The sequence below is a fragment of the Chelonus insularis genome, unplaced genomic scaffold, assembly GCF_013357705.1.
Source record: "Chelonus insularis isolate UGA/USDA-ARS -01 unplaced genomic scaffold, ASM1335770v1 scaffold_303_pilon, whole genome shotgun sequence".
Lineage (NCBI taxonomy): Eukaryota > Metazoa > Arthropoda > Insecta > Hymenoptera > Braconidae > Chelonus > Chelonus insularis.
Window position 1 is genome coordinate 1,035,094 of NW_023276792.1, and position 19,252 is coordinate 1,054,345.

Genomic DNA, 19,252 nt, shown 5'->3' on the forward strand with positions numbered 1-19,252 from the left:
AATAAATATTTATTAGAGAAGAATAATAACCAAAGAAACTAATAAAAAATTGAAATAAATTACAGAAAAATAAAAAATATCGTACAGTAAGAAACTGAAAAAAATAAATACTAATTCTTGTTGGAATAAATAATATTATTATCATTATTACTGAGTATAATAAACTTTAAATAACACTGTTTGTTCAAGAAAAGAATATGAAAAAATAAATTAATTGAATAATTAGTGGGGAAAAAAAATATTATAGATACATGAACAAAAAAGAAACTATACAAAATAGTAGAACTCTATCTTCTTCACTCTGTCTATCTGTATAGATATATAAAGGTGTTTTAAATGTTCAGCTTACTATTATAATTAATGATAAACGGTAAAAAAATAATTCTAGCCGTGGAAATTAATGATATTGTAAAAGAGGAAGGTATAATCATCATAAAAAAATTTAAATACTTGTTACTTTTTCACTGCCACATTTTTATCATCATATTATCTGTTTATGGCATACCATTCCATGTTTAATAGCCCGAAAAATACTCTATAACCCGAAATAAATTAAAACTAAAACTCGGAAATAAAGTTTTACGTTACAGAAGATTTTATTTATATGAAATACAAGTAATAACAACTGATAAGAATTCTTTTTTAGTTAAAACGAAGTAGTAACTAGTTCTTGATTGTTAAACTTTTGCTGATTGAATAAGAAATGGTATTTATTATAATAAAGCCATAATTAACGGATTCAATGCAGAAAAATTTAATTTTTATGATTATACTTACAATTACGTATTGTAATATTTTTTCTGTTTTAATCACTAGCATCAATAAGTATTGTCCTATATATCATGATAATTTTTGTGAAGCTTTCTTCTGCGAAACAAGATTCATTCTTTGCATGAGGAATCATTCTCAGGGCAAATAAGAAATAGTACTAGATTCATTTTATTTATTTATTCAGTTTGAAATTATTTCCATAATTATAAAATTATTTTTATAAAAAAAAACAAAACATTCCGTTTTCTACTCATACAAAATTTTAAATTAATTAAAAAAAAACAAGTTGTTTAGTGAGAAATAAATATTTCTATCAAAAATTAATTCAACATGAACACTAAACAGCTATTATTAACGAACATTCGTATGCAGGCTATATAATAAAAAATTATTTGTATTAAGAAATTAAAAATGAAATTAATGTGAAGATCAAAAAAGAAAATGATGGATAATCACTTCGCCACTGTCATTATTTGTACATTTTGTAGATATATGATGAATCATCGCTTTCATTCGTAAAAGAAAATATTTAAGATATTATTAAAACTACTATAAACAATATAATTAATATGGAATTATAATTCTTGATGATAAACGACTCTAGTGTTCAGATGTGAAATCATTTAAAACGATTTGCAACTATTATTAACGATGCACTCTGCAATATTGGTGAAAAAATTAAATTTTTAATAGCAAAATTATGAATAAAATTTTGAATATCTAGTAATGTTTGTCAGCAATAAAATTAATCTGAATTTACAATAGAATAAATTGAAGTTGTTCAATATTAATAATAAAATAAATAATCAGAAGAATTAGGAATCACTTTGCATGATTAAAGAAAACAATTATCAATTGAAATAATTTCGTTTGACATTTCTTATCAAAGATTTGACATTTTTTTACATTTATAGAGCAAAGACATTAGCTAGCATGAATATCAAGAAAAATAAAGCAAAATAGAATACAACAGCTTTCATCAAATAATTGTAATAAATGTTTTAACAATTTTATACACTCGGTATGAGGTAAGCGATGAAATTAATTTATGATAATCAGATTTCGTATGTGGTTTGATGAATTGATAAGTTGTTTATAATAAGAAAGAAACATAAAGATCATAAAATTATGATTGAATTTGAGAAAATCATTATCACTTGAAATGTGAGAACTAAAAATTTGATATTAAGTGCAGAGTTTAATGCGTGAATGAATCAATATAAATTGAGAAACAAAACGGATTGAAAAAAAAACAAAAAAGTTATCGATTTATAATTAAGATTTTAATTAATTTATAAATAGTTATTATGATAGCAAAGAAAAATTTTTAAAAAATAAGTAATAAAATAAATATAATTGTAAAAATGAATGATTCATATTAATGATTGACAATTGAGTATTTTCTTGCAACATCAATTTGATATTCGTAATTAATTGAAAAAATTATCCAAATAGATTGAATGATAAATACAACGTATTTTATTTATTCTAAATATTTATTTCACTAGTTAAGTAATCGTTTATTAATATTAAATTACTATTAATTAGTTCAGTATAATTGCCTTTATTATTTATAGTACAATTAATCGAACACATTTTGTGATGTTCAAAATAATGTAACATTTGAAAAATATTTCTTGGTTTTTATGTGAATCACGTTTGTGAAATTGTAGGTTCAAAGAATATTGTAATGAAAATTTATAAAATACATTTGATGGAAAATAACAAACAGATAGTTGAAATTTGGGAAACACTTAAAATGAATAAACATATTCAAATAATAATAGTAATAACGATAAAATTGTTAATCGATACAACAATCATAGTCACACGCTTCTCAAGCAGGTTTTTCTTAGATTTTAATGATGAACAATTACATAATTTGTACGCTCTTTGTAAACACTCTGCTTTTACTGTATTATTTTATGATAAAATAATAAAGGAATACTTCTGAACAAAGTAATTTCATACATTGTATGATTTAAAACATTTATTTGAACTTTTTACCAGTAATATATTTTATTTTTTGACATTATTTAATTATAATTCTCTCCGAAAATTCCAAATCATCAGATGTCATTTCGCGCCATTTTTTAAACAACTTTTTTCTGGGACATCCTACTGTTTTGATGACGTCATACACTTAGTGTTCTTAATCTCCAGCAGACAGCACTAGTAGTTCCTACATATATTAGGTCGCAATGGTGTATTAGCTTGTAAAACATGATCAAAACAAGGTAAATGTCACTTGTTGACTTTATATTCACTGAAAAACATGTTAAACACATTCTATAATAATTCAACTTAATCAAAAAATGTAATAATTAATAATTATACATTGATAATACAATAAATTCATTGAAAAATTGTGGAAATTTTGTGGCGTATATCATAACATGGCTCATGACCTAGTGCAGACATCAATAAACGCATCTTGTCGAAGATTTTCAATACATTCTTGAATATCAACTGTGATTTCCAAAGTTACATGGTGATGAATATATAAATTTATTCAATTCTAAAATAGCTAACAAAATTTTAAGAAACTAATAGCTAGGATATCATCACTTTCATGATGGAAAATATCTTTCAAAACGGCAATTATCAAATCATGAGTGATTCAAATGATATGACTTCATTAGACATTCAGAAACAGGTAAAAATATATTTTTTATATATTAAATTTCATAAATTAAAGTGATATTATCGACAATGTTAGATTAATCGATTAATCATTTATAAGAATACATCTATTAATTGCATTTTCTTTTCAGGATTCTTTGTTAGATCATATGGAAATTGCCATAGTAGAAGCTGAAAAACGTGCAAATGAGGGTCTTAATTTAAGAGAATTCTATACTGTGTACCTGGTTGAAACCAAGTTAGTTCATATCAAATTTGAATTATATCTAATTGTGAAGCATATTGTTATAATCAATGTATCAAAAAATAAGTTATATGTATACTTTCATTGTAAAGAACGCAACTTTAACATTATAGTTCTACTCCAATGATACTCTTTTTTTTTTTAGAGTGATTGATCCAGATTTTAAGGATGCTCTAACTACAATAAGTTCTTTGTGGAGACGATATACAGAATTTGAAATGCTCAGAACTTATTTAGAAATTACGTATCCATTTGTTGTTTTGCCACCACTGCCAGAGAAAAAAGTTCTTTATGCCTGGCAAAAAATCACGACTGATACTTTTGATCCTGACTTTGTTGATAGAAGAAGAGCAGGGCTAGAGGTATATAAATCTTTACTAATATTTTAAAACTTAATTACATTCATCAAATTTACATGCAATAATACTTGGTTGATTACTTTATATGCAAAATATTATTTAGAAGTTGGTAAAACTAATTAAGATTGAACCATCATCTCGTTACTATTAATAAATGATAAACCAGAACTACTTTGTTATCAAATAATTGACATGCTGATGTCCCGGAGGTGCTTATTGCATGATATTTAAATTTCATTCATTGTTAATACCTCCAACAGTACAGATAACCATAGATTTATGAAGCGAACAATCTTCGAAAAAATGAAAAAAAAATATAATATAAATTAGACTATGCATAACAATGAAGAGGTGTTATATTAGTTCAATTAGAATTACAATTATATATCAACATTGCTATTTTATTCAGTTTTATGATTAAATATAGAATAAAATTGAATGAATTGTAATTAAAATATTATAAAAAAGTAAAATCATGATAAGCATTAATCATAAAATCTTTATTTTTCTTGGTTTATAGAACTTTTTATTGAGAATAGCATCTCATCCAATATTATCGAAAGACAAACATCTAATGGGATTTCTTCAGCAAAGAGATGGTTGGCGAGAAAGTATAAAAGAAAGTGGATATTTACAATTGGCCGAAACAAAACTTAAAGCTCTTAGCGTTGCTGTAAGACTGAAAAAACCAGACAAACAATTTGAAACAATAAAAACTTATGGAGCCGAACTTCAAGTACGTTTTCTAAGTTAAATATAATTATTACAACAATGAACGTGAGACCATTGATTAATTTTTATAAAATATGTTTCAACAGAATAATTTATGTAATCTCTTACGTATACGAGCGAGATTAGCTGAAAGACAATATACATTATTTAAATTACATGCAAATTACGGCCGTGTATTTAGCGAATGGAGTGCCATTGAGAAAGAACTTGGAGATGGTCTCCAAAAATCAGGACATTATATGGATTCATTAGCAGCCACTATTGATAGTCATCTTGAGGAAGAAGAATTAATAGCTGATCAATTAAAAGAATGGCTATTTGGAGCATCTGCACTTCAGGCTGTAGTAAAACGTCGAGAAGCTCTACAACTTGCAAAAGATGAAGCAACTGATAATCTTAATGCAGCTTATGAACAACGTCAAAAAATTATGCAAGGTGAGGAAATATATTGTACTTTTAAAACCTAAATAAATAAAGGTAGTATAATCATTAAACTTTATCTTTAAAAAGTAACGGTTATTCGATTTCTAAGTATCCAAATCATATATTTTTTTCTGCTTTTAATAAAATATTATTCTTTATAAAAATATCCTTAAATTAATTAGTACTTCTCGTAGAACAATACAATTTTAAAAATATGTTCAATGATAAAACAAATATTTGTTATCCAATAGGAAAATCTGGTTTAATGTCACGTTTATTCGGTTCCGTTGATACGGAAGAAGTGCGGGAACTGAAAGTTAATCAATGGCAGCTGAGAATAGAGCAGAATGAACAAGCTGTTAAAGAAGTGGATGAAAATTTAGTGTAAGTTCAATAAATAAATTTTCAATAAAGTTAATTAACTATTGAATGAATTAATCTGTAGACTTGATATTAACTCAAACCATCAGTATGCCAGAAATTAATAAACACACAAATTGATTTATAGAACTTTCTCAACAAAAGCAATGGTAGATATTGAACGATTCCAGAACCAAAAGGTAGTCGACTTGAAAGAGACACTTGCAGCTTATTGCATTTTACAGTACAAATTATCGAGAAAGGTATATAAGTTAACGAATAAGATGTTAAAAAATTTTAATTTAATTAGTTATAATTATAAATAGTATAAAAAACTGAAGCTTATAAATGTTTGTTCTTATAGGGTTTGCAAGCTTGGCAGCATATTAAGCAGTGTATAGAAAGCATGCCATGATTTATTTTAATTGAAAAACTAATTATTTATTTTTTTAATTAAATCACAATATCTTGGAGCAAGAAATTAAATACAACTATTATCAGTTATTATTTATCACAACCATTAAAAGAACAATTATAATACTATCTAGATATAATATGTACATTCCGCCATTTACAGTTTTATTATTAATAATATAATGTTTACATATAATATTATTTTTATCAATCTAATTAATTATAGTATATATTTTAAAAAACTATATACATATTCTGATAGCATAATTAACTTTTCACATATCTCATTGTTATCGTTACTGGACAACAAATAAATATGTTCTTTCTCTATAATTAATTTTCTATAATTTCTTCGTTAAATGAAACTCAATAATTTTATCACAATCAATCAATTATCTTTCTAGCGTCCAGTTTGATTTATATATATAAAACAATAAAATCACTTGTATAAATTGTTCTCTTTTTTTAATAAAATAGAACACAAAAGACAATTAACACAGCAAATATTTAAAAATGGAGTAACATATAAAAAAAGTACACTTAATATACAAATAATGTTTTAACAAAATAAAGGTATATGTATACTGTCATACCTATTAAAAAATTTATTATATTTATCATAAAACTAATAATTTCGATGTTTCAATAAATATGTCTACTTGAAAAATTATAAAATTTCAGTTAATAGAAAATCATTGATGCAATTTATAAATGATATGAACCTTCAAAGTTATCTTTACGCCAACTGTATAAATACTCATTATTCAAAATGCATCTTTATTCATCTCCCGATTAATCTACCACTCTTAGTCATAAAATAAAACATTTTCAATTGAAATAAATCTATAGATAATATTAATAATCTATTATTACTCTAATGTAAACATTAGTATTTTTATGACAAACTTTTTGATTAACTTAACGTTATATATCTAAAATTGAACTTCCTTTGAACACTCTTCTATTATTAGATGAAAAAAAACTATTGAACTTGAGAATACTTATAAAGAAAATTCAATTTATGAACGAAGATTTAAAATACTTTTTGATGTTAAAAATGTTTATTTTATTTATTATCGTTTTCAATAACGCTTTGATCAATATTCATTTCCTACATTATAACGTTTGTGAATTTTTTATTAAATAATATCACAGTATTTTCCAACTTGCAGAATAATTTTTAATAAAAATGATTCATTCTCTTGATTGTTACTATGATTTCATGCTAATGAGCAGCTTGATTGCAGAATAAATTTTTTTCTCGCCAACTTTTTTATTAATCATTTCGATAATTTTTTTGTGAAGACTGACATTTACTCCAAAAGTTATTAAAAAAAAGTAATAGTGTGCATCAGGTCTATCGAAATTCTCCTATTTTTATTTTTAGTTCGAAGTAAATATTTTTTCTATAAATTCTTTCAAGCTTTTTCTAAACTGATCGGTGTTCTCCTGCAATGTAGCAAGTTGTCATTGAATACTCTTCACGATTACTTTCAATATCACTAATAACTACATCTACATAATTTCTCGGCCTTTTTGTTAATTTTAACATTGTAGTACCTGGTAACCACTTGAACATCCTCCACCATTTTTTTTCATTAACAGAGGGCAGACCAAAGTTCTTGGACTTGTTATTCATATTGCCAATAGTTTCTTTATTTTTTATAATATCACCATTGATTGACACTGATTTATTATCATTCTCATTTTTCTGAATCTTCTGTAGTTGATGTTGATCATCTAGTAAATATTCTTGAGTATGACTAACATCTTGAAACACTTCCGTTTGAGCATTTTTATTTGTTTCTAAAAGCTTTTGTTCTTGCTCATTAGATTTAGCCTTATTATTTACAAAAAAATCCGAATTTTCGTTGAATTGACCAATCTTTTGGATTGATGGATGCTCAGTAACTGGAGTAAGATGTCTATCTTTTAGAGAAGCTGATCCTTCAGAACTTTCTTGATTACTTATAGTACCACCTGTTCCGATAGTTTTACAGCCAAAATTTCCCAAAGCTCTTTGCCGAGACCGAGAAAGACTAGAATAAGACCTTGGCTCTCGTTGACTGGATGACTTTGAATTACCGCAGCTTCTTGCCAATGTTTCCTACATAACAGGAAATTTAAATTATTATTATTCCAAGAATTTATTAAACGATATGAATTACTTATTACACATTTATACTGTGCAACAAAGTGTAAATCTTTTTATCTAATAAAATGGATATGTAATGATTATTTATTCAAATACATTTTTTTATTATGAATTGTTACTCACTTTGAAAGCTGCACGAAACTTATTGGACATAATATTATACAATATTGGATTAATAGTCGTCGAAATATAATAAAGAACTCCGGAAATATATGTGAAGAGGAGGTAGAGGAATTCCATCCATTTACTTTTGGACGTTACATGATCGCTACCTGTTCCATAGATAGCAATTAGTCGTTGAACATGAAACGGTGCCCAACAAATGAAAAAAGCTACAACAACGGCAACTGAAACATCAAGAAAAAATAAATAATTTTGCATTCGATTAATTGTATATGATGATACAAGATTAACCAAACAATGACAATTAAAGTAAATCCAATGTTTAAACAAATGGGGAAAATCTACTTTGAAATAATCAATTAGATTCATGAGAAATGTTATTTTTCATCGTATTTGTATTCTAGTGGATGTCCGCTTGATAACTTGTCAGGGCATGACATATGAGATTCAAACTCATTCATTATAAGTAACTTTGACGTAATGATATTTGTCCAGGATAGACATCGTCAACGGAGGACGATTGCTCTGTTACAATCATCATAATCACAATTGGTAATTATCTATGTGCAGAATAACGTTTTATTTATATTTGACGTTATAACTCGTAGTCATGTTATTAGAAATGACTTAATCGACGTAAATTCGAATATTTTACAGCTTTAATGTTGTTTATACAGTTCCAGATTTAGTCTGGTTATTTAAATTTGCACTAAAACTCATGCTATTTGACCCTTAAAGTAAATAGCATGGTATATTATATGGAAGAGTATTTAGAATGATTTAATTCACTTGAGCATTCTTTGTTGGCAAAATAGATGAAAAAATTTGTTTTAATATTCAAAAACTATAATAACAGAGAGGGTATTATTTCTAAAGTCCAAGAAAATAATTCACTAGATATCATAGCATGCTTTTTCTCAATTTCAAAATTTTGGACAAGAAAACTCGCGAACTCTGTGATTACTTCTTTATTCTTCTGAATCTGAATAATCTTTTTTAATATCATGCTACCTGAATAAAAAAAAATATTTTCAAAACTATTTTATGCTAAAGTATACGCAAAATCTATTTTGCGTAAACAATGACATTTATATAATACAATAAAATTTATGTATATTAATGAGATTTTGAAAACTTTTGCAACGTCATAATTAAAGATGATTAAAATGATAACAATTTAATGATAAAAATCAATGTTAATAAATAAAAAAACAGTTAATATAAATAAAAATCTAGAACTAGTTTAAGAAAAAAATATATTTTAATTTACAATAGTTTCTTCGTAAGCAGATTATTATCTTTATTTATTTTTTAATTGTTGTATAGACTGAGCGAGGAATTTAAATGTAAATACAATTGTTTTAATGATAATAAATGTTTATATAAAAACGAGAATCAGTGAATAACTTCAATGATTTTAATAGCGCTATAAAAACATCCGATGTGATCATTAAATGAACATATTCAAGGAGTTTCTCATTAAAATAGACTATACAGTTTTTTTTAATTAATAATGACATATAGTGTTATTAATGTATTTATAAAAAGATAAAGTAATTATGGATAATGAAATATTACTATACGTGATTTGTAATAATGTGTACATGAAAAATATCTTTGAATAATTTGGATTAATTCAGCTTTATCCATTCAATCTATGAAAACACTCATATTTTTTCATTTTATTTAATAGGATTTTATCCTTTGAATTCTTGTACAATTTATATAAATATTGTTAAATCATGTAATATATTAAATTTAATCATCATCACAGTAACATATTATAATCAATGAATGTTTCACTTATTTCCATGAACATTATACATATTCTGTTATTATTTTAGTCATAGGCGCCATGTTATTCAGACATACATCATTTCCTAGCTAAATTGTGCGATAGCTGAGATAGGATTTAATTTTAATGATGATAAAATCCACTTAAATTAATGTACATTTTGATTTAAAAATAAATAAAATAAAAATACTCCAACTCATTATAGCTTTTGGTAATTTTATAATGAAGTTTATTTTCATTCACTAATATTTATACGTTATTTGTGGCCAATTAAGAAATGTATAAACAAAAAATTAACGTTTTTATTTATTCAAAAGTATTATCACGGCTATAACAATTTTAATGAAGCTTTTAAATCAAAAGAATCGTTTATATTTATTGGAAACTTTTTATTCCAAGTTTTTTTTAATCTGTATTCGATATTTAATTGAAAAGATGATTAATGTAATCACTGCAAATCTCAAATATGAAAGTGTTTTATTTCAATACATATAAAGTGTTTTAAAATGACGTCACCAATTTGAGTAGCATTGTAGTCACTTTTAATGCACTCGAAAGTGTTTAAAAAGTTGCTACAATATTAATCAAATGGGTAATGTCATTTTAAAACACTTTTATGTGCATTGAAATAAAACACTACGATTTGCAGTGATTAAAGGTACTCTGGTAAATCTATTATTCTATAATATTATACTTTTAATTTGATAAATTAAAATTCATTAGAATTCAATAGCTCTTAGCTTAAACAGAAAAAATTCTTATTTTCAGTTTTATTGAGACAATTGTAGTCTAAAGTCTAGACGATCTATCTATCTCTCAGAAAGAAATATACCTATTTTGAAAATTGATTTTCGTCGGCAGAAGAATAAAGAATTCAAAACTCGCAGTTGCCAGAAATTTTTCTCATGGAGAGCTACACTGTGTAACTTGTCAGTCAAGTTTTTGACCCAAGTCAAGTTGAATTTCATGTTTAAATGTAATACCACAAAAATGAATTTTTACGTATTCTAGAAATATAATATTTAGCAATTTTTATTTTTTAGAATGTTCTATCATAAGAGAATGAAAGGAATAAAAGTTAATGAATTCAAGTAGGCCCAAGTGTGAAAAGATTGAATCGAGTGTTCAATTAATTCGAATAAATAACAAATTTTTTTTATTCCATATTTGACTCGTTTGATGAGTTATGTAATAGAATCACGGGCAAAGTTTAATATCACTCTTAAAATTCTGATATGTCGGCTCATCATGATTCACCAGCTTGTGGGGGATAGAAAACATTATGGGTAGAATCATATTCGTTACTACCACAGTCATACATACATTCTTTTTAGTCATATAAAAAAAGTAAGAATGACAAACTGGAAGTGGAAAATTTCAGAATATTTTTATACTTTTTTTTAATTGATGAAAAACATTCTCAAGTGACCTAAAAAATAAAAAACAAATGTTTTTATTTATGCATTCGAAAATAAAAACAATATAAAGAATGATAAATTGATGAATAATAGTTCAAAATTCATTCTTCGATATACATCCATACATAAAAACAAATTATGATATTTATTCAAGCATGATATTAATTAAGACAGGCTAAACATTAACCGCTGAATTTGAACAGCACTGAAACCATAATCATATGATATTGATACAACCACTGATAATTATGCAGATTTCAATAAGAAATCAAACTTATATTAACATCATATATCACATTAAATCACATATATGTATTTGTAATGATGTATATATGAGATCATTGTTAGCTATAGAATACATTCTAGAGTCATCATCATTACCATTATTAATCTACCGAACCTGAAACAGAATATTAAAGAAGTTGTTTTTTACATGTATCTGATTTTTGTTGACTACTCGAGTTGAATATTTTTAAAGAAGCTTCAAGCAAAATTACTTCACAGTTATACATTACTTTCAGAAGAAAATCTTTGGCTTAATTATAAGGAAGAAAGTACCGCCCATTCAACATGCGAAATTATTGGATTATTAAGTGGAGGCATCAAAGATGAATATTTCACTACCGTTAGAGTTGAAATTATTCTTCAGAAGATTCAGTCATTTTCATTAACTTCTTGGTAGAATGTAGATTTGAAGTATGTATACCAATTATTAAGTCTATATGATGTTGAGAAAAATATTATTATAAGTGCGAAATATCTGGCTACATAAGAAAAAAAATTTAATCTGAGACGAATTAATATAAATGATGATTTTGGTCTGATATGTATTTTAAATTAACTTGTATTCACTCAGATGAGTAAATAATACATGATACATTAATTTTTTTAAGTATTTAAATATATAAAATAAAAGCTAAAAATAGTAAAAAATCATTAAGGAGACAAAAAACTTCGAACTTTTTCATTTTTCGTTTAAATTTAAAATTCGATTAATTTAAATATAGAAATAGTAATAATATGAATAATCGTTTTTCTTTCTGTAAAAATTTGCTACAAATTCCTGTTTATAGTTTCAACTTGAATAATACTCAAATTTAGAGTTGAAATATTTGAAACTAATTCTGTTCATACAAAAAAGTATTTTTAGTGTTATTCAGATATTGAAGGACTATTTGAAATGTTTAGTTCGACTAGACATATAATAACAATAAAATCGCAGATAAAAAATATGTGCTTTCAAAACGATTGAACCTTGTCGTGCTGGCAATCATTTGATTCAAGAATGACATAATTTCAGTTTAGACTGGAATTTCTTCAAGACATTGTTCAATACATAATCTTCATGTCATTGTTATTTATTAACGTACAGTTTATTGCTTTATTGGAAACTAACAAGCCTTAATGTGAAAATTTGATGACAATTTTTTTATTATGAATAATAAATTGAAAAATGCTTTTCATATTATAATATTAAATATTAATATTTTTATTTATTTATACCACTGATCTTGATAAAGTGTTGTCATAAATGTTTGGATTTGTGAATAAAATTAGTGTTCTACTTACAAAAGGTGAAACCTTAATCGAAAGGTGATTAATGTTTTAATAAATATGTAATGATAAAGCCTCTAGTATAATTAATGGTAATTTTTGCGCATCGTATTTCATATTACTGATCATATATACAATCTTATGTATTATATTAACGACGGAATTTCCAAGACCTTGTATAATAATTTATTGCTACCAACAATGATTTACAAAATTAAAAATTCGAATAAAAAATCTAATTTTTTATTAAACAAAAACATTTAGGCAGAATTTGTATTTTACACAACTATTCCCGGTATTATTAATGTGGCCATGACCTATTTTTATATCTTCTCTGTATTAATATCGCCAGATTCTCATATCAATAAACAATTTATTTATGAAAAAATTATCATAATTATCAATGAATCTTACTACGATTAGTCAGATAAAGTTTTTTACATAATCATATTGACTAAACAAAAAAATATTCTATTGACTCACTTGTAGTTTCTATTGATTTTGAATAAATTTGTTATCAAGATAATTTACAAAGCTTTTTAGGAAAGTTCTCAATTTCATTAAGTATTTATATAGCTTTCTCTCTTTGTTTTAAATAACAAATTACTCAATTTACACATATATTTATGTATTTATCGTAAACAATTTCACCATTTGGCAGCAATAATTCAAATCGAAAGAACGAGAAACCAACGGAAATGGATAAAGAATAAGAATAACGAGTCATTCTTTTCATTCGATCATGAATAAATACACGAATTTTATTCTAACAATTGTCGTTAATTTTTTTTAACTACCAGTCAAATTTATAAAACTACAACGCAAATAAAATAATAAATAGTAGTAAACACTTTTCTTACAATTATCACAAATCATCTCGACTAACGTTGATTTATAGTTAAGTTTGAAAATATTTAAAGTTTTAATCATATACTAAATATTTACAGTTCCAAAATATTTTTTACACTGCACGTATTACGGCTTTCAAGTATTAGACCATGTATCAATGACAATCTAAAAATGATAGGCAAAGAAAGAAAGAGAATACAAAAAATATGCTGAACATGGATTTTCTCTTCACTCAAAAAATATAAAAAAAATCAAACATAAAAATGACAGTACATGTTCATATTATATTTGTGTTCGGAAAAATTGACACCCAGTGAGATGAATTGTATCTAAAATTTTGATGGATTTCCGACATTTGTATTAGTATGAATTATTTTTTCATTTTAATCTCAACTAGAACAGTTTTCTAGTCTCTTATTTTCTAATTAAACAAGTAATAATTCATTGAACTATTAAACATAATTTATTGAATTAGTTAGTCACTGGGATGTAATCTAACGCACAATAATTAAAGAGCTTACAAATTAAATTTAATATGGCATCTTATTGAATTGCTTTGAATACGAAACAAATTCAATTAATTTTATAGTAATAGTTTAATTTGTTGAATTCACTAATTTCGCTAAATGTTTGAGATACACAGTGACTCAAAATTATCAATATAAATTACTAGAAAAGCATGAGTGCTATCTGTAATGATATTTAAAACGAGCATTCTGTTTATATTATTGACATATAAAATCAATAAAAAAATTTTCACCAACTTATAGGTTGACCCAATGTTTCTATCATTTTTATTCATAAGAAAGAATATACGGTATGAAAATAGTCATTTATTTCGATTTTACACATTTGATTTACCCTTATTTTTCACTTATTTTGGCAAATGGCAATCCATCATTTATCCAATTCAATGATTTTTCAATTTTCTATTAAAATAAATATCAATGTATTTTTATGACATGATCTAAAATACTCCGTAAAACTGAATTGTCAAATAATTTGTGCAATTTGTCGATAGAGTTCATTGTCACAGTCTAATTAAATGTTCGCTGAATTATTATTTCAGTTTATTTAATATGAATAAAAAATTTTTAAAATTTATCATCACCAATAAAAACAAATTTTATATCACTTAAAAACAAATTTCAATATAGTTTTAGTTTATTTAAACTTCTTTTTTTCGTAGAGATAGTTACGTTGATATAAATGGTTAAGTGAAGGCTTTACAGACAGAGATTGGCATTCTGTCATTGAGTTGAACTAGTCTGATATTATCAATGAAAAATATTTTCCGATGTAATAAACTTCGTGTTATTATGTTTTTTCCAACTGTTTCAGTTATTTTAAAACTACCATCTATAGCTTTTTATACATCAATATTTATTCTATCATTTTGAGTAGTATCTGTTGGGATTTGTAAAAATATTTATTAGAAAAACACTAAGCTAACATTTTTTTTAAATTATCTTAGAAAATTATATGCTTTGCTGTAGATAGATTTTAATTATTAATGGCTTTAAGTAGTAAAAGCTCTCAAAATAAAAATAACGCATTCATTTTTTTTTACAATAAGTATTTAAGATCTAAACTTTAAACCTTTGCGAAAAAGCTCATTTGTGAATGTAAATCTCTAAATATATTCTATTTTTATTATTTAGAATATTAAGAGTACAATTTAAAAAGAATAAAACTCACCGAGCATTTTTAAAACTCTTCTAGAAGATTTTCCTGTGCTGTGTCGGCTCTCACATCTTCTATTTTTACTATTCGGAAGTTTTCTTATCCCTTGATTTTCAATATTCCTTTTCTTCATAGCATTTGATTTACGAAGCTTTAGTCCAATCATAGAATAGAGTACAGTAATAAGCGTCATAGGGATAACAAAAAAAAGAAAAGTTGAAAGCTCAAACGAATGTTTTATCACGAATGTCTTGAGAGTACAAACCACTAAATCAGGACTTATATGAGGATGTGCAATTATTCCAAACTGCAGAGCTTGAGGTATTGCGAAACATAAAGAAATTAACCAAATGAATAAAATGAGTTTAATTGCACGAGATAATTTAGACATTGTCTGAGACAAGAACGGATGACAGATGGCAACATATCTTTCGATTGTAAAAGCTGTGATTGTAAGAACACTTGCATTTGTTGAGCATTCAGCTGCAAGCCCTCGAAGAATACAAAATCCTTCTCCAAAAATGTATGGATATTTAGACCAAACTAAATAGACTTCTGCTGGTAAGCCAGAAAAAAGGAGTAATAAGTCAGAAACAGCCAAACTGAAGAGATAATAATTGGTAGCTGTGTGCATAGACTTGTTGCGTGCAATAACAATGCACGTGCTGATATTTCCTATGGTGCCGGTGAGAAATATAGATAGGTAAATTATGGTGACGGGAAGCACCACATATAAAGCGTCTCGTCTGGAACCAGCTACTCGATAAGCTGCATCTGTTGTTGAAATTGAGTTTGACAATATTGATGAAGTATTTGATAGATTGCAGTTCGCTTTGAACATCGATTCTGTTGTAAATGCTGTCTCCATGATTTTTAATCAACAATAAAATTAAATAATCAATCATTCATTTTATCCAGACATTTTTCAAATAAGTTTTTTTTATTAATTTATTATTTTTCAATTATTTTATCCTAAAATGAAGATTGAAAATTTTTCGCTTCACTAGTCTTACTTGGATGTTTCGAAACATGTCACGCAGAATAATTTTACGAGTTAACTTAACTGAGAGAAAAAGTTGAAAGAAATTTTTTTTACTTAAAATATTATCACAAACTTTAAGAATTTATAACAATCATTCAAGAAAACCAGCGCCACAGAAATACGAATCAAGACTGCTCGATGATCGTAAACGGTCAGTTGGCTTCGTCGACTGTACGATAGTGGGGAATGATATTCTGCGCCGGCGAAAGATACGCATACAAGAGAAGAGATTCCAAAATGCTGAAGACATTCGTAGATTTTTAAAAGATTTTATGTATAGGAAGACCTTCATAATTTATTTATGTATTGCTCATATATCTGGACCTTTTGTCCATTCCTTCGTGTAAAAATTTGTAAAAAATCTGAAAGAAAAGAAAATGGAATTAGAAATCATAAATTGAATAAAATATTATAATCAATATTTCATGATTTTTCCTATTTCAAAAGTTTATACCTCGAAAATTATTTCAACCAAAAATATTATGTATGCAATTGTATCATTAAAAATTCAGGATTATTTATTAATTATATACAAATATTTATTAATAGAATGCCAAAGTTCTTGTTGATAATATATTAATTAAATATATGTTACATACTAAACTTTAATATGGAAAATCAAATTATTTCTTAAGATAATACATGTACAAAGTTTTTATTGTTTTCATAACAAACTTTTCAACGATACAGGATTAAATTCTATGTCATAACGAAAGATCAAATTCACTATAAGCCTGCCTAAATACGTTTTATATGAAAGTAGAATATAATGAGATAATAGCATTTCTCTAACAAGTTGAAGTTTTCAACTATATTAAACACTATTCATAAACATAAATTTAAATAATCACACTTGTTATTACTCACCCAAATTATTAGTATATATTTTGTTACATGCAACATATGTTATATCTAAACTTTTATATTGTAGTTATTAGATGATTGCAATTTTTATTGTCGTCGATTACTCTGTAATTGATTAGTGTGAGTCTCCTGTTGTGTGCCATCACTGACTAAACCTGTTTTTAATTAATTAGATACTAGAAACAATTTCTTTTTTTTATTCTCATTATCCGATGATTCTCTTTTTTCAATAGATTAAAATTTTTATTGGGCTTCAATTAAAAAAAAAAACATCAATGCTTTCCAGTGGTCTGAGTGCGACCCGAAAGGTCCACACGATTAATTTCCCAGCGGAAAGAATGAAAAAATTGGTTGTATTTTTAGAATCTATTATTATTATTATTACTATCGTAATAATTATAATTATTATTAGGCGAGCAAGCATGAAATTTTTATGTCAATTAAATAATTAAACTACTTTATCATTTTTTTAGTTTTTTGATTCTGCAAAAAAAATGACTGGACCAATTTTGCTGGAAACCTAATTAATTTTAAGTTGCGTAATTATGCGTCGAATGCAATTGGTCTCACGTTGATATCATTTTTTGATCTTGAGATAATCAAGACGAAAAATAATTTTGAATGCACATACGCACCTATACACGTACAGATATTCACTTAAAAATATTTTATCCGACTCTGGAAACCTTGAAACGTGGAGATTTGCCGAAATGCGGGATTTGCAAAGTCGGACCCATTACTATAACTTCCCACTGGGAATTTAATATTTATATAAAAATGATTCAACAGATTATTTTACCTTTCAACTTTGATCACAGATAAAAGTGTTAATAACATTATGTTTGAAAATTGATTTAATAAATAAATACAGTAATCACTGAAAAGCATTAATATACAGTCGGGCAGAATTTATTTACTAAGTAAATTTATAAAAATCTTCAAATGAGAATACAAATTATTTATAATTTCTGTACCACGTCTTTGCCATAAACTAGTTAAACAATTTCAATAAGGTTGTATATTATTCAAAGATACCATTATAACATAAATATGTAATTTCAAGAAGAATTCATGTTCTTACAGAATTCTAATAAAGGATCAAGATGAAACAAAAGGAAATCATCTTCAGTCCAACTTTGATGAAAAACTTTGTCCGGACTCGACTGCAATGATCAAAGTTCGTAAACTTCATTTCTATGCTTATTTAGTCTTTACTCACCTATTACAAAGAAAAACCGCTATTATGGTAGACTTTGAGACCTAATCTAGTCGGTTTAGACAGACAAAATAACTGGACAGGTCAATGTCCGTTTTTTATCTAAGATATTCAGATTTTTAGCTATTTTCATCATCACGGTACTATACTGTGACTATTTCTCTAATTTTAACTGCGCCTGTTTCACTGAAAATGTTTTAAAATAATTGGTTAACTCAAATAAGAACGATAAATTACATTGATAAATTATATGCTAATAAAGTATAAATAGAACAGTTTATCATCTCAATTTATGAAAACTGTATCATACGAACCTCATACATTATCCATTAAATTTTAATTTTACATCAGAGCTTTTTTTCTTTTCCCAAAAGAGTTAGAGATGGAATAGTGCATTTGTAGGTAAATAACTGTTAGTACATATTTGTTTCTATTTAAACAGTAAATATATTATATGGTTCCTACTCAACATAAAATACTACTATCTATTTTACTCACAAAAAGCAATATAAATAAGTCATGTTGGCTTCAATTGCACTTATAATATTTACAATGAAATAATATTGTATATACTGTATGTGTCATCAACGTTGTTTTTAATTTTTTG

The 19,252-nt window shown here is 25.7% G+C and overlaps 2 protein-coding genes across 2 annotated transcripts; one reads left to right on the plus strand and one right to left on the minus strand.

Moving 5' to 3' along the window:
• The first annotated feature begins 2,962 nt into the window (after positions 1-2,962).
• LOC118073478 (sorting nexin-4-like) lies at positions 2,963-6,273 on the plus strand. The gene is made up of 8 exons (XM_035094001.1): positions 2,963-3,427; positions 3,546-3,652; positions 3,804-4,020; positions 4,538-4,753; positions 4,836-5,184; positions 5,424-5,556; positions 5,681-5,795; positions 5,897-6,273. The coding sequence occupies exons 1-8, from the start codon at positions 3,344-3,346 to the stop codon at positions 5,945-5,947; spliced, it is 1,272 nt and encodes a 423-aa protein (XP_034949892.1). The 5' UTR covers positions 2,963-3,343; the 3' UTR covers positions 5,948-6,273.
• Positions 6,274-7,043: 770 nt separating this feature from the next.
• On the minus strand, positions 7,044-16,679 carry LOC118073476 (pyrokinin-1 receptor-like). The gene is made up of 3 exons (XM_035093998.1): positions 15,539-16,679; positions 8,225-8,448; positions 7,044-8,053 (listed from the first exon to the last, which is right to left on the minus strand). The coding sequence occupies exons 1-3, from the start codon at positions 16,389-16,391 to the stop codon at positions 7,376-7,378; spliced, it is 1,755 nt and encodes a 584-aa protein (XP_034949889.1). The 5' UTR covers positions 16,392-16,679; the 3' UTR covers positions 7,044-7,375.
• Between the last annotated feature and the right edge of the window lie 2,573 nt (positions 16,680-19,252).